The sequence below is a fragment of the Symphalangus syndactylus genome, chromosome 18, assembly GCF_028878055.3.
Source record: "Symphalangus syndactylus isolate Jambi chromosome 18, NHGRI_mSymSyn1-v2.1_pri, whole genome shotgun sequence".
NCBI classification, from domain to species: domain Eukaryota; kingdom Metazoa; phylum Chordata; class Mammalia; order Primates; family Hylobatidae; genus Symphalangus; species Symphalangus syndactylus.
In genome coordinates, this window is record NC_072440.2 from 18,615,629 (window position 1) to 18,640,446 (window position 24,818).

General features: G+C 42.3%; 1 protein-coding gene across 2 annotated transcripts in view; it reads right to left on the bottom strand.

Moving 5' to 3' along the window:
* The window catches only part of EP300 (E1A binding protein p300), a 94,182-nt gene that overhangs the window by 30,043 nt on the left and 39,321 nt on the right, over positions 1-24,818 (bottom strand). The window contains exons 5-14 of one of the 2 annotated variants that reach the window (XM_055252743.2): positions 23,987-24,100; positions 22,387-22,632; positions 15,222-15,315; positions 13,322-13,459; positions 10,878-10,995; positions 9,912-10,086; positions 3,932-4,009; positions 2,507-2,616; positions 1,283-1,420; positions 266-703 (exon numbers count right to left, since the gene is read on the bottom strand). In XM_055252743.2, coding sequence (XP_055108718.2) covers positions 266-703; positions 1,283-1,420; positions 2,507-2,616; positions 3,932-4,009; positions 9,912-10,086; positions 10,878-10,995; positions 13,322-13,459; positions 15,222-15,315; positions 22,387-22,632; positions 23,987-24,100 — 1,649 coding nt within the window. The remainder of the gene's footprint in view (positions 1-265; positions 704-1,282; positions 1,421-2,506; positions 2,617-3,931; positions 4,010-9,911; positions 10,087-10,877; positions 10,996-13,321; positions 13,460-15,221; positions 15,316-22,386; positions 22,633-23,986; positions 24,101-24,818) is intronic. The other variant, XM_055252744.2, reaches the window with a different exon arrangement.

A 24,818-nucleotide genomic window follows, 5' to 3' on the forward strand; every position in this document is an offset into this window, starting at 1 on the left:
TTTACGTACCTTCAGACCTCAGGGTACAACATGAAACATAATGGTCAAAGTCAGAGCTAAATAAAATCTTTCTGCTCTTGCTACGATAGGTCCTATCACAGGAAGGCAAAACAGGATAAAAAAGTCCCTAATGAAAAACAGATTACATTCTACTTGTGGAGAAAACAGTAAGAGATAAAGGAAAAGAGAATGGAAATGGCCCATAAGTAATATAATACTACAGTATAGCTCTAATGATTCTGCCTAAATCCAAATCTCTACTTACTGGAGTTGCAGGCTGTGGAGGAAGCAGCGGTGCTGTCGGGGTAGGAACAGATGCTGCTGTACTCTGCTGTGAGCGAGGCTGCTGCTGGGGCTGGTCAGCAGAAGGTGCAGCAGGAAGTGAAGGCTGCACTTGTTGGGGAAGTTGTGTTGTTGGTGGTGTAGGTGTCTGCCTTGGAGGGGGATGTAGAGCCTGGGACTGTGGCCCAGGTGGCATGGCAGGAGGTGTAGGAACAGGGGCTGGAATTGTTGTTGCTGGTGGCTGCTGAGCCCCTATGCTTGGGGGAGTATGGTGAGGGGTGGGGGTACGACTAGGTACAGGCGAGGGTGAATTCTGATGCAGAGCTGGTTGAGGAAGCTGGGGACAGTGAATGTGGCTCCCCTGAGACCCTGGAGGCATTATAGGAGAGTTCACCGGGCAGGAAGAACTAGACATTTGTGCCTGTTAAAATAAAAAACATAACAAGACAGCAATTCAAAACAGAATTAAGGAAATACACAGGCATGTTATATAAATTTAGGACACAAACTGATTAAACAAAGAGTAGCAGTGTGTCTATTTCAAAATGTGTAAAATACTCTATTACTGGGGATGTATCTTTGGACAGTACCATCAAGATAGTACTTAACTAAAGAGACTTCAAACCATTCAGCAGAATGGCCTCAGCCACTGTAGAAAAACGGCAGAATTGAGTGCAGAGTGCTCTAGGGCCTGCCTATGCTCTCTTCAGCCAGATTTCCTTCTACATTGTGTTTAATTCTAAGATTTATTTAAGTGTTCCCTACTAAAAACAATTAAAACCACCCATTTAAATTATTTCCTACTTTGTAACAATGAACACCATTGCTATGTCACAGAATAATCTCTTCATGTTCAGAATACCCTAAGTCCAAAATTGTTATTTTTTTTTAAATCATCTGTTTTCACCCACTATTTGCTGCCACTCTCTCCTATAAAAACCTACGTCAAGAGAAGTTTCAAGAATCAAAAATAAGTGAAAAATCCACTTATGAGACATACTTGAGACACTGGAACTTGACCGCTGGACGGAGCCAAAGGGATATTTGTTACATTCATTCCCTGTGATGGGAACTGAGTCTGAGGAAGGAACTGGCCCTGGTTGGAAGGCTGTTGCATACGAGGCCCATAGCCCATAGGCTGAAAAAAAAAACCACAAATCACCAAACTGTTTCATTACAGTTATTCTACTATAACTAAAATCACCAAATGCTCCTAATGTCAGGCTTATTAAGTAGAGAAAAGCCAAAGACAGGAGTATAGGTGAAGAGGGCTGAAGAGAAGGAAGAAAGTTGTAGAACAACTGACTCTTGTGCCCAGATAAAGGGTAATAGCCTCACAGTTTACCTAGGCCTACTTTCAAGAAATATTAAGAGGATAGAACACACATTCTCTTGGTACACAAATATGCCTAGCACAAGGATAGCAGGTAATTTTCTTTGCATGCTCTGTTAAGTGAGGAGAGTTAATCACAATTTCATGAGGTCATGTCAGTGATGTAGTAATAACACAAATTCTAAGACCCATAATATGTAAAAACAAGAAAATCTTACAAGTTGTGGCAGAATCTGGTAGCATTCATGGTCCACAAACGCTCTAGCATTGTTACATGTCATTTCTAAAATTACCCTACACAAATTCAGGCCTTAAAGAAAGAAATCTCGAGTACCAAAGGCCAAAAACTTCATAAGCTAAGACCATCTGTCTTATAGGTTAAAAGGGACAGAACTCTCTGTTGAAAATGGAAGATTAGTGAGAAGTAGTAATGCCCAGGAACCCCCAAAAGGGTCAAGAATCAGAGGCACCAGCTAACTCTAAAGGGCAGCAGGAGGGTTAGGGTCAAGGTAGAGAGATGGACTGGTTAAGAGTTCGCATAAGGAGCAGGAGAAGCCTAGTCTCTCTTCTCCGAGTTCAAGAACCAGGCAAATGCACCATCAACCTTGCAAAAGACAGTTCTCTGCCTGGAGAAGGGAAGACAGACATCAGGGAACAGAGGTGATCATGAAAATGCATGCAGGCCACTTAACATTGACACTCCAGGGACAAGGGCCTGGCTGTTTTTGTTTTTTGGTCAGCTTTCTAGTAGAGTTAAATACAGAAGAATTACAGAAGAACTAGGAGTTACGGTCTGTTTAAATGACTGCGAGAATTTATAAAGTAGGAACAAACAGCATTTTCAAAATACCAGGTAAAGGCCAAAGAGATTACCAAAGATGTCAAACTAACCGGGTTGAGAGCTCCAGGTTGAGCCAACTGTCCATGGTGCTGAAGAGGAGGGGTTTGCCGGGGTACAATAGGGGGCTGGGCCATGCTCATCTGGCCAAATTGATTCAAACCTGTGAATATGTGCAAAATATTAGATCTGAATGCCTTTGTGAAACTGAAGAATAAAAGATAGAATTCTTATGTCTGATTCTGTATCTTTTTGTTTGTTTGTTTTTGAGATGGAGTCTCGCGCTGTTGCCCAGGCTGGAGTGCAGTGGTGCAATCTTGGCTCACTGCAAGCTCCACCGCCTGGGTTCACGCTATTCCCCTGCCTCAGCCTCCCGAGTAGCTGGGACTACAGGCGCCTGCCACCACACCTGGCTAATTTTTTCTATTTTTAGTAGAGACGGGCTTTCACCATGTTAGCCAGGATGGTCTCGATCTCCTGACCTCGTGATCCGCCCGCCTCAGCCTCTCAAAGTGCTGGGATTACAGGCGTGAGCCACCGCACCTGGCCCTGATTCTATATCATTTTATCAGGACTAATAAACTGGCTTTCAACCTTCTAAGTATAAATAAATCTGTCTCATTCACAGTAGTAGTAAACAGACATTATCAACTAACAGGATCTCCAAACGGAATTTTACAAACTGCTTTTTTTTTTTTCAGACGGAGTCTTGCTGTCACCCAGGCTGGGGTGCAGTGGTGCGATCTCGTCTCACTGCAAACTCCGCCTCCTGGGTTCAAGTGATTCTCCAGCCTCAGCCTCCAGAGTAAATGGGATTACAGGCCTGTGCCACCACACCTGGCTAATTTTTTGTATTTTTAGTAGAGACAGGGTTTCACCACATTGGCCAGGCTGGTCTCGTACTTTGTTTTTTTGAGACGGAGTCTTGCTCTGTCGCCCAGGCTGGAGTGCAGTGGCGCGATCTCGGCTCACTGCAAGCTCCGCCTCCCAGGTTCACACCATTCTCCTGCCTCAGCCTCTCCGAGTAGCTGGGACTACAGGTGCCCACCACCACACCCGGCTAATTTTTTTTGTATTTTTAGTAGAGACAGGGTTTCACTGTGGTCTCGATCTCCTGACCTCGTGATCCGCCCGCCTCGGCCTCCCAAAGTGCTGGGATTACAAGCGTGAGCCACCGCGCCTGGCCTGGTCTCGTACTTTGACCTCAGGTAGTACACCAGCCTCGGCCTCCCAGAGTGCTGGGATTATAAGCATGAGCCACCGTGCCCAGCCTGCAGTTGTTTTTTAATGGATACTTGATCATTTAACGTCACCTGCCCTGTGATCTGCCAGCCAACCTGCTCTTCACCCCCTCTTCCTCTATGGGCAGGTAATCATGACACTTGCTGTTGGCATAAAGCGAGTGTCCAGGTAGCAAGTATTATCTTGCAGTACACCAGGGATTCTTTTAAAATAAAAAAAATTTTTTCATTATTTACCAGATTGTGGAGTTATCCGAGGCATCATCTGGTTTGGCACACTGCCACGGATCATAGTTGGGTCAGGTAGAGGGCCATCTAGAGTAAAAAAGAGAAAGAAGTATCTTTGCACCATCTTCCCTTAACCAAACAAAAACTCACTGCACACACAAACCCCACAAAATATTTTTAATAATACCTTTGAAAATTGAGTATGAATCACAAAATAAAGCTCTGAACTAGACAGAAACTTGAAGGAAATGTTATTTCTGGAATACAGAAAAATGTCTCCAAGTGGATTTGTTGGTATTCCTTTATGAGCCCGGGTGCTTTCAATGTTGATAGAAAAATAAGCTACTGAAGCCATTATAGGCCAGGCACAGTGGCTCACGCCTGTAATCCTGGCACTTTGGGAGGCTGAGGTGGGTGGATCACTTGAGGTCAGGAGTTCAAAACCAGCCTAGCCAACATGGCGAAACTCCGTCTCTACTAAAAATACAAAAAAATTAGCCAGACGTCGTGGCGGGCACCTGTAATCCCAGCAACTCAGGAGGCTGAGGCAGGAGAATCGCATGAACCTGGAAGGCGGAGGTTGCAGTGAGCCAAGATCGCACGACTGCACTCCAGCCTGGGCGACGGAGCAAGACTCTATCTCAAAAAAAAAAAAAAAAATTGAGGCCATTATAGCATTTAATATGTTATTGTTTAACAAAGTCTGAGTCTGGCTGGCATGCAACAGAATATCTCCATGGATAAGAGCTATGAATCATGTCTAATGGTGGCCAAACTTGATTATGTAGCACAATGTTTTTATGCACACAAACTGTGAACATTGATTTTAAATAATATGCATATTATGCCACACTACATATCATGTACCTCTTAAATACAAAAATAGAAATAATTCTTAAAAAAGTAAAATATCCTGTAATCCCAGCACTCTGGGAGGCCGAGGCGGGCAGATCACGAGGTCAGGAGATCGAGACCATCCTGAATAGCATGGTGAAACCCTGTCTCTACTAAAAATACAAAAAAATAGCCGGGCGTAGTAGCAGGCGCCTGTAGTCCCAGCTACTCAGGAGGCTGAGGCAGGAGAATGGCGTGAACCTGGGAGGCGGAGCTTGCAGTGAGCCGAGATAGCGCCATTGCACTCCAGCCTGGGTGACAGAGCGAGACTCCGTCTCAAAAAAAAAAAAGTAAAATATAAATACATAAATTCTAAGGTCTTCTTCCTGGATTATCTGCCAATGCTCTAGCATAGCACTTTCAACATAGTGCACAGAGAAAATATTTTTCCAGCACCCTGGGAAAGGACAGATGCCTGTAGTGACCTGGCTCCACCCTGGCCATACCCTCAGTCAAGGGCTGTACATTCAAGCCTCAGGCATAGGAGAGGAAGACCTGCTGCTCTTCTAAGGAGATGTCCATCCCTTCAGACAAATTTCAACCTTCAGTAAATGAGCAAAACTGACAGAGGAAATGCTCAACATTTATTCATATAAACTTTTATCTGTAACTCTGCAAGCTTTATAAGAAGTATATGCATAATCCATGCTCATTACTTAAAAATTAAAAATCAGAATAGAAAAATGAATCAGGATCCAACAAATGACCTTGAGATAAACCTTTTCTCTTCCTCCCCACACATATCTGTATTCATGCACACTATCTACAAAACAATGGTTTCGCCTAAGATATGAGTAACTTTTTTTTCAAGTCAACAATATGGATAGGTGTTCCAAGCTAAATGGCAAGTGCCAGGCAGCTAATATCAAGTAAAACTGTTTTAAGTACCCAAAACAATAGAGAACTGTGACGACTGAAGTGGAGAGAAAACCCAACTCTTCTATAGAGTCAGCCATGAGTGCAGCTATAGACAGGTGTCGCTGTAGGAGAAAGGAGGTCAAGTCTGCTAGACATGTCAATTTTTTTTTTTTAAAGAAGCCAGAAATTCAGACTTTTTAAATGCAAAATCTTCTGATTTTTAAGTATTTGAGACTAATCAAATGAAAATGGTTTAAAAATAAAGCCGCAATCCTACTGCCCACATTTGCCCCATATGATGCAGATATGAATGTATCTACTATTGCTCCATGAGGCAGCTCTTGTCAATTTAAGGAAACTTGATGAATTATTTAAAGGAACATCTTGATAGTATTTTTTTTTTTTTTTTAAGATAAATATTTAAAGGCTGGGCGCAGTGGCTCACACCTGTAATTTCAGCATTTTGAAAGGTCAAGGTGGGTGGATATCTTGAGGTCAGGAGTTCGAGACTGGCCTGGGCAACATACAGAAACCCTATTTCTACTAAAAAATACAAAAAAATTAGCCAGGCATGGTGGCGTGTGCCTGTGGTCCCAGCTACTTGGGGGGCTGAGGTGGGAGGATTGCTTGAGCTTGGGAGGCATGGAGAATGCAGTGAGCCGAGATCACACCACTGCACTCCAGGCTGGGCGACAGAGACCCCATCTCAAAAATGTATATATATAAATATTTAGAGGTAAAGAAAATACACACAAACAAAAATGTCCATCTTTCACATTTCAATACATATGCCCTTAATGCAAACTATATGCATTAAGTCAAATAATCAAAAACCCTTTATCACACAACACAAGTATCCTGGAATTCCACTGCCCCCATCAGAAGCCCATGTTCAGAGGTTAGTATTTATTTCTTCCAGAACTTTTTCTAGGGCATATGCCACACTTAAAAAAACTCAGACTATAACATGCACACTTCTGTCATCAGCTTTTCCTGAAACTTCGTATCTTTGCAAAAAACTAATAAGGAAAGAGTTAGCTACCTTCAGCTCCATTAACAACCGGGATTATTTTTTCAAGAAGGTACACGTTACATTAGTTTACTATGGGCATATTTTTTTTTTTTTTGAGACAGAGTCTCGCTCTGTCGCCCGGGCTGGAGTGCAGTGGCGCAATCTCGGCTCACTGCAAGCTCCGCCTCCCGGGTTCACGCCATTCTCCTGCCTCAGCCTCCGAGTAGCTGGGACTACAGGCGCCCGCCACCGCGCCCGGCTAATTTTTTGTATTTTTTAGTAGAGACGGGGTTTCACCGTGGTCTCGATCTCCTGACCTCGTGATCCGCTCGCCTCGGCCTCCCAAAGTGCTGGGATTACAAGCGTGAGCCACCGCGCCCGGCCTACTATGGGCATATTTTTATGCCAATACACATAGTCCTACCATTGCCACTCTCTGATTCTATAATAACTGTGTATTCTTTGTATTAAAACAAAAAAATCAAACGTGGCCAGGTGTGATGGCTCAAGCCTGTAATCCCAGCACTTTGCAAGGCCAAGGTAGGCGGATCACTTGAGGTCAGGAGTTTGAGACTAGCCTGGCCAACATGGTGTGAAACCCTGTCTCTACTGAAAATACAAAACATTAGTTAGGTGTGGTGATGCATGCCTGTAATCCCAGCTGCCAGGGATGCTGAGGTACAAGAGTCAATTGAATCTGGGAGGCAGAGGTTGCAGTTGAGCTTAGATGGCGCCACTGCACTTCAGCCTGAGTGACAAAGAAGGACTGTTTCAAAAAAACAAAAACAAAACCAACAACAACAAAAAAATGTTAAAGAAACATGAAGATGAGAATGTTTTCTTCAACATTCTACGTAGTTCTTTCAAATTTTTTTTTAAAGTTTACAAACCTTATTTATTTATTTATTTATTTAAAGACAGGGTCTCACTCTGTTGCCCAGGCTTGAGTGCAGTGGCACAATCACGGCTCACTGCAGCCTCGACCTCCTGGGCTCAAGTGATGTTTCCACCTCATCCTCCTGAGTAGCTGGGACTACAGGCGCCTGCCACCACGCCCGGCTAATTTTTTGTCTTTTTAGTAGAGACGGGGTTTCACCGTGGTCTCGATCTCCTGACCTCGTGATCCGCCCGCCTCGGCCTCCCAAAGTGCTGTGATTACAAGCGTGAGCCACCGCGCCCGGCCTGCTAATTTTTGTATTTTTTATAGAGACAGAGTTTCACCATGTTGCCAAGGCTGGTCCTGAACTCCTAAGCACAAGTGATCTGCAGCCTCAGCCTCCCAAAGAGCTGGGATTACAGGCATTAGCCACCACGATGCCCAACCCCTTTTATGCTTCTATTATTTTCTGCGTATCAGGTTAAGGTAAGAATCTCATTCTACAAAATGTCAGATTTAGTACGAGCTAAAGGTCAACATATACTTAAGGCTGATACTCAGTTCCACTACCACTTATTCCTGCTTACATCAGTACCATACTGTTTATACTGACATTAGAATACAATTTAATATCTCACAGACTTTAAACTTGGCTCATATTTCACCCAGAACTTGAGTAAATTCTACCAAAACCAAGTATCTCAGGTATGTCCACTTGTTTTTTTTTTTTTTTTTTTTTTTTGAGACGGAGTCTCGCTCTGTTGCCCAGGCTGGAGTGCAGAGGCACAATCTCGGCTCACTGTAAGCTCCGCCTCCCGGGTTCACACTACAGGCGCCTGCCACCACGCCCGGCTAATTGTTTTGTATTTTTAGTAGAGATGGGGTTTCACCGTGTTAGCCAGGATGGTCTCCATCTCCTGATGTCATGATCTACCCGCCTCGGCCTCCCAAAGTGCTGGGAGTACAGGCATGAGCCACCGCACCCAGCCTGTCCACTTTTTTTAATCTTTAGTTACTACTCAAGTCCAAATCATGTACTGAAGCAGTCTCAACTCTAATCTTGACTTTTTCATTCCTGAAAATTTGTTCTCCTAACTACTCAAAATATCTGTGTTTTTCCTAATAGGGCAGCCTCCATGCATACTATTTCCTCAGCAATGTTGCTCCTCCCAACTTTTTACACATTACAAAACAGTACTTGGCACACTTCAGTTAGCAAATGAGACTGTGGTAACCAATGGTTCTCTACTTTACTACTTCAATGAATGAAAGAGATGAACTTCTCAGCCCATTTTAATCTACTGATCGTATGAGGTTTACTACCCACTGGCTCAGTTGACACTTCTTATAGATCATTAGCATTTCCTAACTCAGTAAATGCAGGTTTTTCCTATCATAGCCTTGCTCGCAGCATTTAAACAGCCTGTGTCATTCCTGAAAATGGTGTGCCTGCTCCATATTTCACTACTTTGATCCTACCAGTAAGTCAATGATTGAGTAAGACTATTTATTTATCATAGTCTTGGCTAAGTTAATTCATCAGGTCAACAATGATGCTATAACCAGAAACTGAAGCTGTCAAAATGTAATTTTAAATGATGCTTCTAGGCAGGGAGCAGTGGCTCATGCCTGTAATCCTAGTACTTTGGGATGCCAAGGTGGGCAGATCATTTGAGGCCAGGAGTTTGAGATCAGCCAGGCCAACATAGCAAAACTCTATCTCTACGAAAAATACAAAAATTAGACAGGCGTGGTGGCATGTGCCTGTAATCCCAGCTACTCGGAAGGCTGAGGTGGGAGAATTGCTTGAACCTGGGAGGCGGAGGCTGCAGTGATCCAAGATCATGCCACCGTATTCCAGCCTGGGTGACAGAGTGAGAGACTCTGTCTCTAAAAAAAAAAAAAGAGTTCCTAGACTTAGAACATTTTATGTCAAGCAGAAAGTGTGACCGTGTAATATGATATTATGTGTGTTACAGGGCTCCTGAACCTGGTCAGCCTACAAACATCTACCGGCTACTTACCACACAAGCCAGTCTCAGAGGAATCTGTGAACATCTGTATGTAGGCTATCGCTTTCTAGATGTCACTATTAGAGAAGTCTACACCTTGGGCTCTAAAAACAATTCCAGATTATCAAGGTATGTTAAGTACCATGCCCAGACATCTTAAACATACTTGTTCCGCTTCTGTTTTTACTAGTAGATGAGTTATTTTCTTTGCAAAGGCAAATGGTTATTTAAAAAACTCTAGAATAGTTACACAAGCTTACAGAAATTAATGACTTTGGATAGAAACTATTTTATTATCAATTTCTCTCAAATAGAAATATAACAAAAAACACTTACTAGAAGTCATTCCTGGTTGCGGCTGTCCCACGTTAGGCCCTGGATTCATGGAAACTGGAACCATGCCTGCAGCATTTGGTAGCATGTTCTGCTTCTGTAGTCTGGTCCTTCGTTTTTCTTCTAGTTCTTTCTGGATCTTATAGATTTTCTCAGCTAAAAGGTGGTAGTATTCCGCCTTTTGAATCGTTGGAAGTAAAATAAGGGAGATGAGGAAAAAAGGAACTACCACCAGGTAACAGAAAAAACAAACTGAGAATAGATATTAGTTTCATTTTATATGCTGCATTAAGAACCGGTGCCAATTTAGAAAGGAAAGTTCAACTTATGTAGAGAATCTGAACTATCGTGAACAACAGTTAAGTCGCTACTTCATTATATTCTAGTGAAAAGAGAACAGAGGTGGTAACAGCTCAGCACTACCCCCCTCCTGTTTTTGAGAGAGACAAGGTCTCCCTCTGTCACCGGCAGCGCAATCACGAATCACTGCAGCTTGACTTCCAAGGCTCTGGTGATTCCCCCACCTCAGCCTTTTGAGTAGCTGGGACTACAGGCACGCGCCACCATGCCTGGCTAATTTTTTGTAGAGATGGAGTTTTGCTATGTTGCCCAGGCTGGTCTCCAACTCCTAGGCTCAAGTGATCTGCCCACCTCAGACTTCCAAACTGCTGGGATTACAGGCACCGAGGCACTGCACTTGACCAGCTCAGCCACTTTTTAGGTTGACAGCACAACCAGATAAAATGCCACATGAGTGCATTGTATTAGGAGGAAAAACATAAAATTCTTGATGACATACCCTTAAGAAATTGCTTTGTTATCCTAACTGTGCTTGGGGACAATAAGACGGGATAGCTACAGCGTGTCCCCCGTCTGAAGCACATGTACTACTTGTACATGCTAAAGAGAAATAAAATAACCACAACAGCCTCAATCTTGGCTATTAATAGAAAAAAAACAGACACTCACTCGATTGTTTGCAGATTCATACATGTCCCCTTCGACTTTCCGAGCATATGCAACTAGGTTTTCCATCCGTCTGTCTTTTAAAGCAGCAGGATCCGGTGTAGGAAATATGGCTTGGACGCTGGAAAAAGAAAATCCTACCACTGTAATATCGTGTCAGCATTTAATTAGCATTTTTCCAATTTTTATACACTGAACACACAGAGGAAAAGAAAAAATAACGGCAAGGTGATATATATTAAAATACTTACTGAAATGAAATTGTCTTTTTGTGATAAACAAAAGAATTTTTGTCTATATTTCCGATCACAATATAAGAAACGACTCAATAAAAAACACTCTTTGGTCCCTGTTACTCTAGACGTAAAGCAAAATATTACTTTGGGCTACATACTAAAGACAGTGAGGAAAACAGGCGTTGTCATAGTATCAAGTAGCCTTCAGAGTTCCATCTGCTCTTCTAAATTTATTATTTAGCTTACTGAAATAAAATTCAGTAACCACTCTAAAATGTTAAAACATCAAAAACTTGAACTGTTCTGACAAAGGCTTTTATATAAAACAAACAAAAAATCAAAAACCTGAAGTGGAGAGACCAGAAATGCATAATGATTCTGTTAGATTCAGTTTTTCACTTTCATGCAATTCCCCAACAAAATATTTTGCACTAGTATTTCTTATGACTGATAAACGTGATCTTTAGGCACTGATTTTATTTGGACATCCCATACTCAGTTGCATAGGACTTGAAGGAACCCGATCAAGAAGATATAAATGGAAGTTTAGAAGAATACCGAGTTGGTAGAAAACTTGAGCATATATAATAAACTTTTAATGTAAAGTCAAATGATCTCTGTCCATTAAATAAAAGTTCCTGAATAGTTTGTCACAAAATAAGAGATTGGTTATTTTTTATTAAAGGAATAATTTCATTAAACTTGTGAAGTTCTTTCCTTGTCAAATTCCGTTACTTAGTGCTACCATTGAAGAATTCCTGGCTGGACGCAGTGGCTCACGCCTGTAATCCCAGCCCTTTGGGAGGCCAAGGCAGGTGGATCACCTGAGGTCAAGAGTTCGAGACCAGCCTGGCCAACATGGCGAGACCCCATCTCTACTAAAAATACAAAAATCAGCTAGGTATGGTGGCACACACCTGTAACCCCAGCTACTCGGGAGTATGAGACAGGAGAAACGCTTGAACCCAGGAGATGGGAGGTTGCAGTAGTGAGCCGAGATCACGACACTGCACTCCAGCCTGGGCGACAGACCAAGACTCCGTCTCAAAAAAAAAAAAAAAAAAAAAATCCTAAATAATTAGCAAGCATGGGTTCCTGGGAGAAAAAAAATTCCTAAATGAAACGTATATAATTGGTAGTTTCACGTAACATAAAAATAAATTAAGACAAAATGATAAATAGTTCCTCAATCAATTAAAAAATATGGATACAGTAAAGGAGACCCTGCTATTAACCGAAAGTGAAATGAAAAGACTTCTCCAAGAAAAAATACTGCATGGTGTTTGAAGGGTAAACTCTGTAATCGGCAAGGTCCAAGCTCTACCTTTTTATGATGCTGAGCACATTTCATTACCTTGCTCTATATGCCTCCCCCTCCTTCATCTGACAAAACTCTTTAAGATGGAGTTCATAAGGGGAGAGTGCCTGAAATATATCAACTTCTCAAAAAATAAACTGCCATGTGCACATTTGGAGGATGAGAAGACCAGAGACCCCACCCTATCAGATTTTTACATAATATAAGCTCTACCAGGATAGGCGTGGTGGCTCACACCGGTAATCCTAGCACTTTGGGAAGCTGAGGCAGGCGGATCACTTGATGTCAGGAATTTGAAGTCAGCCTGACCAACATAGTGAAACCCCATTTCTACTAAAAATACAAAAATTGGCCAGGTGAGGTGGCACATTCCTGTGAGTCCCAGCTACCTGGGCGGCTGAGGCAGGAGAATCACTAGCACCTGGGAGGCAAAGTCTGCAGTGAACCGAGATCGTGCCACTGCACTCCAGCCTGGGCAACAGAGTGAAACTCCATCTCAAACAAACAAACAAACAAAAAAAACTCTGCTCTACCAGGAGTAACAGAAAAGAATGTTATCACTGCAATATTTTAATGAGCTGAGGCCTAGTTTTTCTTAGATATGTAAGTTTTGCAAAGGCAATAGCTAAAAACAGTGTTTAATTAATATACTATTTACTGTCACTAGACAGAATAGTTCACACACTATTAAAGCTGAAAGACTACCACAGATGGTGAGAAAGGTTGAGAAGGAAAAAAGCAGCAGCAGCAAGAAATCCACAAGAGTAGAAGTATCAATGTCCATGCTACAGAAAAATTGCTAATATTCCTTTAGTAATTAAATGCCCAGGAGACTGAAAGCACGTTGACATGACATCTCTTTATGAACGAGATATGTCCACGATCTTACTTACAGTTTGTGAACAAGATGATTTCGAAGATCCTGAGTAATATCTTCATGCCACTGTTTCCGAATTCCAGTAGTGGATGGTTGAGCTGCTGTTGGCATAGGACCCAGGGAGGGTACACTGGCATTTTCACTCATCATTGGGCTTCAAAAAGGGGTCACCAAATAGTTTTAGTGAAGAAAGGTAGGAGAAGGAAGACCTCATTTAATTCAAGCTGACACTGATTGTTGTAATGGAATCAATATGCTATGGCACTTCTATTTGCATTAAGGAGATAGGCAGGGAGAAGTGTGTGACTAGACTGATTTTAAACTGTGCATGTTTATACCTGTGTGAGGGTAAGTTGTATTTCTTTGGAGGACAGGATGATGTCCTAACACAAGATATCATAAGACTTAATTTTCTGGGTTTTGTCTGTAAGTCTGTAATGCCTTTTTTTTTTTTTTTTTTTTTTGAGACAAAGTCTTGCTCTGTCGCCCAGGCTGGACTGTAGTGGTGCAATCCCAGATCACTGCAATCTTTGCCTTCCGGGTTCAAGCAATTCTCCTGCCTCAGCCTCCTGAGTTGCTGGGATTACAGGCACCCGCCACCACGTCCGGCTAATTTTGTATTTTAGTAGAGATGGGGTTTCATCATGTTGGCTAGGCTGGTCTCAAACTCCTGACCTCAAGTGATCCACCCACCTGGGCCTCCCAAAGTGCTGATTACAGGTGTGAGCCACTGCGCCCAGCCATTTTTTTTTCCTTCTTCTTGAGATGGCGTGTCGCTCTGTCGCCCAGGCTGGAGTGCAGTGGCGTGATCTCAGCTCAATGCAACCTCTGCCTCCGGGGTTCAAGCGATTCTCCCGCCTCAGCCTCCTGAGTAGCTGGGATTACAGTTGGGCGCCACCATGCCCGGCTAATTTTCATATTTCTAGCAGAGACAGGGTTTCGCCATGTTGCCCAGGCTGGTCTCGAGCTTCTAAGATCATGCAATCTGCCTGCCTCGGCCTCCCAAAGTGCTGGGATTACAGGGGAGCTGCCATGCCCGGCCCATACTTAGTTTTCTAAGGCTTGTGTTATCAGATGAAGCTGTCATTCTAACACAGCTCACCTCAGGGAATGCTTTGGATGATGGACTAATTCTCTTTTTAAAATAATAATTTTTATCTTTTGAGACACAGTCTCACTGTCACCCAGACTGGGGTGCAGTGGTGTAATCACGGCTCACCGGAGCCTCGACCTCCCAGCCTCAAGTGCTCCTCCCACCTCAGCCTCATCAGTAGCTGGGACTACAGGTGCACGCCACCACGCCTCCTTAACTTTTTTGTATTTTCTTGTAGAGAAGACATCTTGACATATTGCCCAGGCTGGTGGGCTAATTCTTAACATCAGGATAAGGCTGACTGTTATGGAGCTGTAACCTTGCAACATCCTACTGTATTAGGGAAGGTATAGGCTATGCTAGATAATCAATACAATTTCGATTAAGGCTGTAGAAAGAAGAAAGAATGGGCTGGGCACGGTGGCTCACGTCTGCAATCCCAGCACTTCGGGAGGCTGAGCCGGACGGATCATGAGGTCAGGAGTTCAAGACCAGCCTGGCCAACATAGTGGAACCCTGTCTCTACTAAAAATACAAAAATTAGCTGGGCATGTTGGCGTGCTCCTGTAATCCCAGCTACCCAGGAGGCTTAGGCAGGAGAAATGCTTTAACTGGAACCAGGAGGCAGAGGCTGCAGTGAGCTGAGATCGCGCCACTGCACTCTAGCCTGGGCTACAGAGCGAAAAAAGAAAGAATGGACTCACACATCTATCTGTATTCAAAGACATCTTCAAACCGAGGAAACTAAGTTCAAAAGTCAAACAAGGAATTGTTAACCAGTATTTGTAATGGGACCCAGGGTACAAATCATGGTAAGACTTACTTTTGAGAATTTATGGCTGAATGCAACATTGAGTCAGAAAGAAGACTCGGCGTTTGAACTCCTACACCTCCATTTACTCCCATAGGACTAGCACCTAAGTCAAAATGAAATAACAGAAGACAGAAATAAACACAACAGCCACCATACAATAAATACCATAAAGTTAAGAAACAAATGACAAATCAGGAAAAAAATATTAGCAGCATATACAATAAATAATTGACAATATAACTGGCAACACATATGTAAAGGCTGATTTGAAGTACCCTTACAAACAGGTAAGAAAAAGATGAAGCACCCAACAGTAAATCATAGAAAACGAAACATAACTTTAAAAAAAAAAAATGCAAATGTGGCCAGGCGCAGAGGCTCACGCCTGTAATCTCAGCACTTTGGGAGGCCAAGGCGGGCAGATCATGAGGTCAGGAGTTCAAGATCAGCCTGGCCAACATGGTCAAACCCCCTATCTACTAAAAATACAAAAAATTAGCCGGGTGTGATGACAGGCGCCTGTGATCCCAGCTACTTGGGAGGTTGAGGCAGGAGAATCATGAGAATCACTTGAACCCGGGAGGTGGAGGTTGCAGTGAGCCAAGACTGCGCCACTGCACTCCAGCCTGGGCAACAGAACGAGAATCTGTCTCAAAAAAACAAACAAACAAACAAAAAAACAAACAAAAAAACAAAGGCAAATGTGCACAACAGCACTTATGGTTAAACTTAAAACATATTTTCATGTATGAAACTCTCAAAACTTTTAGAAGTTGATTTTCTACATCCAAGTGTTGAGAATGATGTGTGGAAATACACATTTTCAACTAAAATGCACAGATGTATAAACTGATAATCTCTTGAATCTCTTGGAAGAGCTATCTGGCAAGTGCTAACATATATTCTTAGAATTTCCACTTTTGATGGCTTATAGTTATATATGTCTAGAAGGAGCAAAGAATCCTCAATCCAAAATTGTTTAGAGAATTGAGCTATACATGCAAATGCTTCCATAAGCAACAAAAATTTATGTAAGGAGATAGGAGCCTAAGTACAGTGATCCTTAGAGAGAGGGACGCAAAGCAGTGTTCGGGTGAAGGAACACTTTGTATCGAATATTCTAACACTCCTACAAAATGGCTTAAATAGCTCTAATGTGCATACATTACTTCTTCAATTAACACCTTTAATGAATATCCTATTTCTTTCTTTTTTCTTTTTTGAGACAGAGTCTCTCTCTGTCGCCCAGGCTGGAGTGCAGTGACACGATCTCAGCTCACTGCAAGCTCCGCCTCCCGGGTTCACGCCATTCTCCTGCCTCGGCCTCCGGAGTAGCTGGGACTACAGGCGTCCACCACCACGCCCGGGTAAGTTTTTTTGTATTTTTAGTAGAGATGGGGTTCAATACGTTAGCCAGGTGAGTCTCGATCTCTTGACCTTGTGATCTGCCCGCCTCGGCCTCCCAAAGTAGAGGCCGGGAGCGGTGGCTCACGCTTGTAATCCCAGCACTTTGGGAGGCCGAGGCGGGCGGATCACAAGGTCAAGAGATCGAGACCATCCTAGCCAACGTTGTGAAACCCAATCTCTTCTAAAAATACAAAAATTGGCTGGGCATGGCAGCACACTCCTGTAGTCCCAGCTACTTGGGAGGCTGAGGTAGGAGAATCGCTTGAACCCCAGAGGCGGAGGTTGCAGTGAGCAGAGATCATGCCGCTGCACTCCAGTGTGGCGACAGAACAAGATTCTGTCTCAAAAAAAAAAAAAAAAAAAAAAAAAAGAAAAATAGAGATGGGGATTCTCACTATATTGCCCAGGCTGGTCTCAAACTCCTATGCTCCTGTGTTGGCCTCCCAGTGTGTTGGGATTACAGGCATAAGCCATCATTCCTGACTGCATATTCTACTGCTTTAAACACTAATAACATCTTAAGTGACTGGAGAGATGAAACAAGAAAGAAAAACTAAAAGCATTCAAACCCGTGTTGTTGAATGTAAAAAAAAAAAACAAAACAAACACTATAAACAACCAACAGCAACATTCACATCAAACCAGATTTTCTTTTTTTTTTTTTTTTTGAGACGGAGTCTCGCTCTGTCGCCCAGGCTGGAGTGCAGTGGCGCAATCTCGGCTCACTGCAAGCTCTGCCTCCCGGGTTCACACCATTCTCCTGCCTCAGCCTCTCCGAGTAGCTGGGACTACAGGCGCCCGCCACCACGCCCAGCTAATTTTTTTCTATTTTTAGTAGAGACAGGGTTTCACCGTGGTCTTGATCTCCTGACCTCATGATCCGCCTGCCTTGGCCTCCCAAAGTGCTGGGATTACAAGCGTGAGCCACCACGCCCGGCCCCCAGATTTTCATGTGGTTAAAAGACTTTTGATACACAGTTCTATTAATACACCACTCAAGTTATTTTTAAAAACAAAACTTCCCACTAAAATGAAAATAACTGGCTCAATTTATAAACAATTTTTAATGAAGAGAAATGCTGTTGCCTTTATCATGCTCCATAAAAGCTTAGGCTAAACTTTCCTTCATTGTTTTGTTTTTGAGACAAGGTCTCACTCTGTCACCCAGACTAAAGTGCAGGCACACAATGATAACAGCATCCTGAAACTCCTGGGTTCAAGCAATCCTCCCACCTTGGCCTCCCAGTGATGCAATTACAGGCACGAGTCACTGTGCCTGGGCAGAATTTTCCTTCTAATATTATCAGGCTAGCTCTGAAATTTAGCTGTTAGAAGTGTCTTTTTCAAATAGAGTTGTGATGTCATTAATTATGTATGTTACTGTAAAAATCTTGTGTGAAAATTACATTTCTAGATAAATTATTATATTTAACAAGTTTTGTTTAGTGCAATGAAATAAAAAACTGATTACACTGTACATGAATTTGCTTATCTTAGTGCATTCTGATGGTTCATGACAACACAGCTACACATTCTCTCCAAGGTTTCCAGGTCTATTCTAGAGATTTTTGTTCACTAAGACAATTATTACTGTAAAGGTACTATTAACTGAAGAAATAAAAACAAAGGAAACTTGAGTAATCTTAAATCTAATTCTAAATAAAAAGACATGAAGAAATGGGGGCAAAAATCCCCCAAAATTATCATTCAAATAATTCTGTATATATATAAAAGTACACAGGCAATATGAGAGGAAAAGAGCTGTAACAGGAACTATACATGTAAGTTTGAAAAATAAAAGGGAACTACCCAATTACAATAATGAAATTCCAGGCCAGGGGAAGACAACAACCTACTAAAACTTAAGGAAAAAGGTAAGTTCATTCTGCGTAACACGGAATGGGAGATAAAAAAGCAATGCTGGCCGGGGGTGGTGGCTCACACCTATAATCCCAGCACTTTGGGAGGCCGAGGCAGGCAGATCATGAAGTCAGCAGTTCAAGACCAGCCTGGCCAATATGGTGAAACCCTGTCTCTACTAAAAGAAAACACGAAAAGGTGGTGGTGTGCGCCTAGTCCCAGCTACTCTTGGAGGCTGAGGCAGGAAAATCGCTTGAACCCAGGAGGTGGAGGTTGCAGTGAGCTGAGATGGCACCACTGCACTCCAGCCTGGGCGACAGTGTGAGACATTGTCTCAAAAAGAAAGAAAAAAGCAATGCTAATTCCAAGACAGAAGATATAAAACAAGAGGGGAAAATATGCTAGTGTCCAGGTCCAACTTTCCATTACCCCTGTACATGTTATTTTCAATACAGAAGAGGTAAAAGGAAGCCTGAAAAAGCAAGATTGCTCCTCATCCCTTTTCCTAGTCCTGCTTAAAAACTTGTCACTCAATAATTATTTAACTAGTTAGAACTGGTTGTCATGGAAGTAATGAAAAACACAAACTACTTTGGGAGGTCGAGGCAGGCGGATCACTTGAGCTCAGGAGTTCAAGACCAGCCTGGGCCACATGGCGAAACCCTGTCTCTACAAAACATACAAAAATTAGCCAGGCGTGGTGGTGCACGTGTGTGGTCCCAGCTACTTGGGAGGCTGAGGTGGGAGGATCGCTTGAGCCTAGGAAGCAGAGGTTGCAGTCCAAGATCGCACTACTGCATTCCAGCCTGGGTGACACAGCGAGACCCAGTCTCAAACACACATACACACACACACACACACCCCGAGACCAATCTCACACACACACACACGTATGTTTCTAGCTATCAGACCCAGTCTCAAAAACACACACGCACACAGCGAGACCAATCTCACACACACACATATACGTTTCTAATTATCCAAAATTTATCTAAGAAAACTTATCTAAGTCTCCGATTAGGTAAAACTCAAGAAAAACATCCTCCTTGAAAATACTACTTTCAAGAATGAAATCAGAAAAAAAAAAATGAAATCAACGGACCAAGTAATAAATAATAACAACAGGGCAAGAATGAAGAATCTGAAGAATATTAAAATAGAAATGGTCTGGTACAATGAGCATCAGCACAACTGTCTAAAACAGGCATGCCAGTGACTGCAAAATCTGACTTACAAACTTGAATACAAGAAGCTCCATGTCACTATCTAGCATTTTAGATCTTAAATTATTAAAAGTCAAAATCAAAATTGATGGGTCTAAAAATGTTTGCATTTCACTCTCATAACTTTCAGTTTCCGAGAGAACAGTTGTTAAACAGTTTATGGAAAGAGTAGCATTAAAACTTTACTGCACAGTGGCTCAATATGTGCTTAAAAGCAGATCACTGGTTTGAAAATACTGTTATTATATAGTAAAGAAAATATATAGTAAAGAAAAACAGGAAGAAGAAAATGTCCTGAAGATTAATTCAAAAACTAAAAATGGGAGCAAAAGAACACAGCAGTGGAAAATAGGAAGAAAGTAAAAAATAGCAGTATGGGTTGGTTGGCATCCCAAATACAAAAATCTAAAACTTTGACTGCCAACATGATATTCAAGGGAAATGCTCAATACAGCATTTTGAGTTTTGGATTTGGGATTCTCAACTCAACCAGCAAATATAAACATTCCAAACTCCGAAAAAATCTAAAGTACTCTGTTTTCAAGCATTTCGGAAAAGGGATACTCAATCTGTATTAAAAAATAATCTTAGAGGGCCGGGCAAGGTGGTTCATGTCTGTAATCACAGCACTTTGGGAGGTTGAGGTGGGCAGATCACCTGAGGTCAGGAGTTCAAGACCAGCCTGGCCAACATGGCAAAACTTCGTCTCTACTAAAAAAAAAAAAAATTAGCTGGGTATGGTGGTGGGTGCCTGTAATCCCAGCTATTTGGGAGGCTGAGGCAGGAAGAACTGCTTGAACCCAGGAGGCGGAAGTTGCAGTGAACCAAGATCGTGTCACTGCACTCCAGCCTCGGTGACACAGCGAGACTCTGTCTCGGGGGGGTGGGGGGGGATAATCTTAGGCCAGGTGCGGTGGCTCACGCCTGTAATCCCAGCACTTTGGGAGGCCAAGGCAGGAGGATTGCTTGAGCCCAGGAGTTCAAGACCAACCTGGATAAGACCCAGTCTCTACAATGCTGGATATCTAACTACTCAAACAAAATAGCTTAGATATTTGAACTGCTTGACAGCAGAGGGACAGACACAGAAAAAAGTTGTTTGATTTTATCATATGCAATTAGAGAAACATACATATCCCAAAATTAAGATATTAGAACAATTCTCCCGATTTTATCATATGCAATCAGAGAAACTTATATATCCCCAAATTAGGATACTGGAACACTTCTCCCTCTTCCCTCTCAGTCATAAAACAGGAAGTGAGGCAAACAAGTCCCAAAAAAACTATTTGAAAAGGCACACTATTCCTCCTGCCAGACATGAGGTAATCATTACCAACTACACTCATTTCTATGTTTCAGCCCAAAATGCCTCAAGTCAAAACACGATTTCTGTTGTATAGTTTAAAACAGCAGAATAATTGTAGATCTCAATGTCCACCTGTAAGAGATTGTTGGGCCGGGCGCGGTGGCTCACGCCTGTAATCCCAGCACTTTGGGAGGCCCGGGTGAGTGGATCACGAGGTCAAGAGATTGAGACCATCATGGCCAACATGGTGAAAACCCCATCTCTACTAAAAATACAAAAATTAGCTGGGCATGGTGGCATGTGCCTGTAGTCCCAGCTACTCAGGAGGCTGACGCAGGGGAATAGCTTGAACCCGGGAGGCAGAGGTGCATGCAGTGAGCCAAGATCGTGCCACTGCAATCTGGCCTGACAACAGAGCGAGACTCCATCTCAAAAAAAAAAAAAAAAAAAAAAAAGAGAATGACATACTATACAACCATTTAAAATGATACATAGAGGGCCGGGCGCGGTGGCTCACGAGGTCAGGAGATCAAGACCACGGTGAAACCCCGTCTCTACTAAAAATACAAAAAATTAGCCGGGCGTGGTGGCGGGCGCCTGTAGTCTCAGCTACTCGGAGAGGCTGAGGCAGGAGAATGGCGTGAACCCGGGAGGCAGAGCTTGCAGTGAGCCGAGATCGCGCCACTGCACTCCAGCCTGGGTGACAGAGAGAGACTCCGTCTCAAAAAAAAAAAAAAAAAAAAAAGATACATAGAGTACTGACTATGAAAGATGTCTACACAGTATTTTTTTTTTTTTTTCTTTTTCAGATGGGAGTCTTGCTCTGTCACCCAGCCTGGAGTGCAATGGCTCAATCTCGGCTCACTGCAACCTCTGCCTCCCAGGTTCAAGCCATTCTCCTGTCTCAGCCTCTCGTGTAGCTAGGATTATAGGCACGCACCACCACACCCTACTAATTTTTGTATTTTTAGTAAAGACGGGGTTTCACTATGTTGGTCAGGCTGGTCTCGAACTCCTGACCTTGTGATCCACCTGCCTTGGCCTCCCAATGTGCTGGGATTACAGGTGTGAACCACCGTGCCCGGCCTGTCTACACAGTATTAATCAAAGTTTGTTGTGGAATAACATATGGGATCTCATTTCTGCAAATCTAAACTCATATAATGCAAAAAAAGGATCAAGGAAGATACAAACCAGTGGCAGTTACCTCTCGTAGATGAACTGTAAGGGACCATTTACACTGTAATCTTTAAAAAATTACTTTAAAAATTAATCATGTAGCAGAAAAAATAAAAAAGGAGCTAACAACCCTGCATTTATAAATGTCATTTACTGACACAACCAATATCATGTTATTAGGATGACACAAACTTACTCATGTTGCTCATGGGCCGCATGCCTTGGGGAGACTGCCCAGGCTGCTGATTCTGCTGGTTCTTTGCTTGCACCTGGGGTTGTGTCGGCATCTGATTTACTTGATAGGGTAGTCCAAGAGCTGCATAGGCTCTTTCTATAGAGCTGGGATCAATCTGACTAACAGTGCTTAGGTTGGGGGTAGACTGTTGACCCACCCCTAGAGAGCTAGGATTTCCAAGTCCAACGGGTGCTCCAGTCAAAATTGCTAGAGAAAACAAAAGATATAGTATTACAACATTAATGCTGGTGAGAAAAAAAGACTAACATGTCTAATAAAAAAACCCACAAAATTATTGTTACGTGATTATGAAACATCTGAGTACGTGGATCTTGTCTTCCATTATTTCCTTGAAGAAATTTCTAGATGCAGAACTGATTGGTAAAAGGGGACCACTGGTATAAAAGGCTTTTGATTCTGAATGCCCAATAGCCTTCCCAAAGGGCTTTATTAATGTTCCGACCAACACTGTATGAATGTTTTGGAGCCATTCAACTGCCAACACCCGGCGGCATCATTTCTGCCTACACTACAGGAGAGAAATGGTACCTTATTTCTCTTCTTAATAGTGAATTATATTGTGAGTTCCCCTCTCTCCTCCTGCCTCTGGTGAATTGTCTATTTTCTATTCCCAATTCTTGTTATGAAATTTAATTCCATTTTCAAATGCTGTACAATACTTCCCAAATTTGTCCTTTAACCCTAAAAGCTTAAATTTTTCTTGCTATAGAGATGTGGTAGTTACGCTTTTAAAATGTTAATCTCGTCTTTTCTCTTAAAAAAAAAAAAAAAGCTCTTCTATATCCCAATATTATAAAAATAATCTCATTTTTTCTTTTTAAAATAATTTCCAAGTACTGAAACGTTTAGATCACAAGTATAAAAGAATAACTTGCCCAATGCCAAAGCAACAGTCTTTAAATTTTCATAGGTTCAAGGCAGAACATAAATTTACCTATTGCTGTTTGTATAAATAATGAATATTGAGAGTTCCTGGATCTTATTTTAGATGTTAAGCAGTGTTCAGTTCTGTTTTTTTTTTGTTTGTTTTTTAGACAGGGTATCACTGTGTCACCCAGGCTGTGACACAACCATAGCTCACTACAGCCTCCAACTCCTGGATTCAAGCAATCCTCTCATCTCAGCCAGGCACACACCACACAAAGCTAATTTTTAGTTTTTGGAAGATACAAGGTCTCGCTAAGTTGCCTAGGGTGGTCTTGAACTCCTGGGAATCCTCTTGCCTTGGCTTCCAAAATTGGTGGGATGACAGGTGTAAGCCACTGCACTTTTTCTTTTTCTTTAAATTGAATTGAGGCAGGTTCTCACTCCATCACTCAGGCTGGAGTGCAGTAACATGACCATAGTTCACTGTAGCCTCAAACTCCCTAAGTAGTTCAATTCTATGCACTAAGGAAGCAGAAAAATTAAAAGGGAAAAAAACATTTATTCAACATAGTACAACACCACAGGTCCCTCACATAATCAAGAAGTACTATAAATGGCACTGGTGAGACTTCAAAACTTTTCACATAAACCTTCAAAAGATTTCATCACTTACGCTGTTGATTTCTCTTATCACCAGCATTTTTGAGGGGGAGACACACAGGACAATCATGTCTTGTACAGTTCTTCCAGTGTGAAATGATTTGTCGAGAAGATGCACAATGTGCCACTAAAGAGAAGAAAAAATTTTTTTTCAAGAGCAGGTTAATGTTTTTACATTAATAATAGCTAACTTGGCCACTTAATAAGTAACATAAATGCATTAACTTATTTCATCTTCCTAACAGCCCTATAAGGTAGCTCCTATTAATACTCAGAATTCACAGTCAAGAAAGGCAAAAAGAATGGGTAAGCAATTTGCACAAAGTCACAGAGCACTCAAAGTGAGATTCAACCTCAAGCAGTCTGGCTCTAGAGCCCTCATTTTTCACCGTGCTATACAACCTACTTTATTCTAAGCAAATGTACTCTAAACCAATGTTATGACACACATGCCTATAAGAACACTTTTTAATGACTCCATACAAATTGTATTAGATCAGGTAAAAATGATTGCAGTAAATTGTATTAAATTGAACACTTGCCTACATGACAGTTAGCAAACCCTCAGTAACATTTAAAGTATGCTATGCTAGGGCAAATAAAAATCAAAGTCTATGAGGATCACCACACAGGAAGGCCTTTAAAATTTATTCTCTTCTCATATCCTTAGATACTTGCTCACAAAAATGATACTGTGTTTTGGCTGGGCGCAGTGGCTCACGCCTGTAATCTCAGCACTTTGGGAGGCCAAGGTGGGCGGATCACGGGGTCAGGAGATTGAGACCATCCTGGCTAACACAGTGAAACCCCGTCTCTACCAAAAATACAAAAAAATTTAGCCGGGC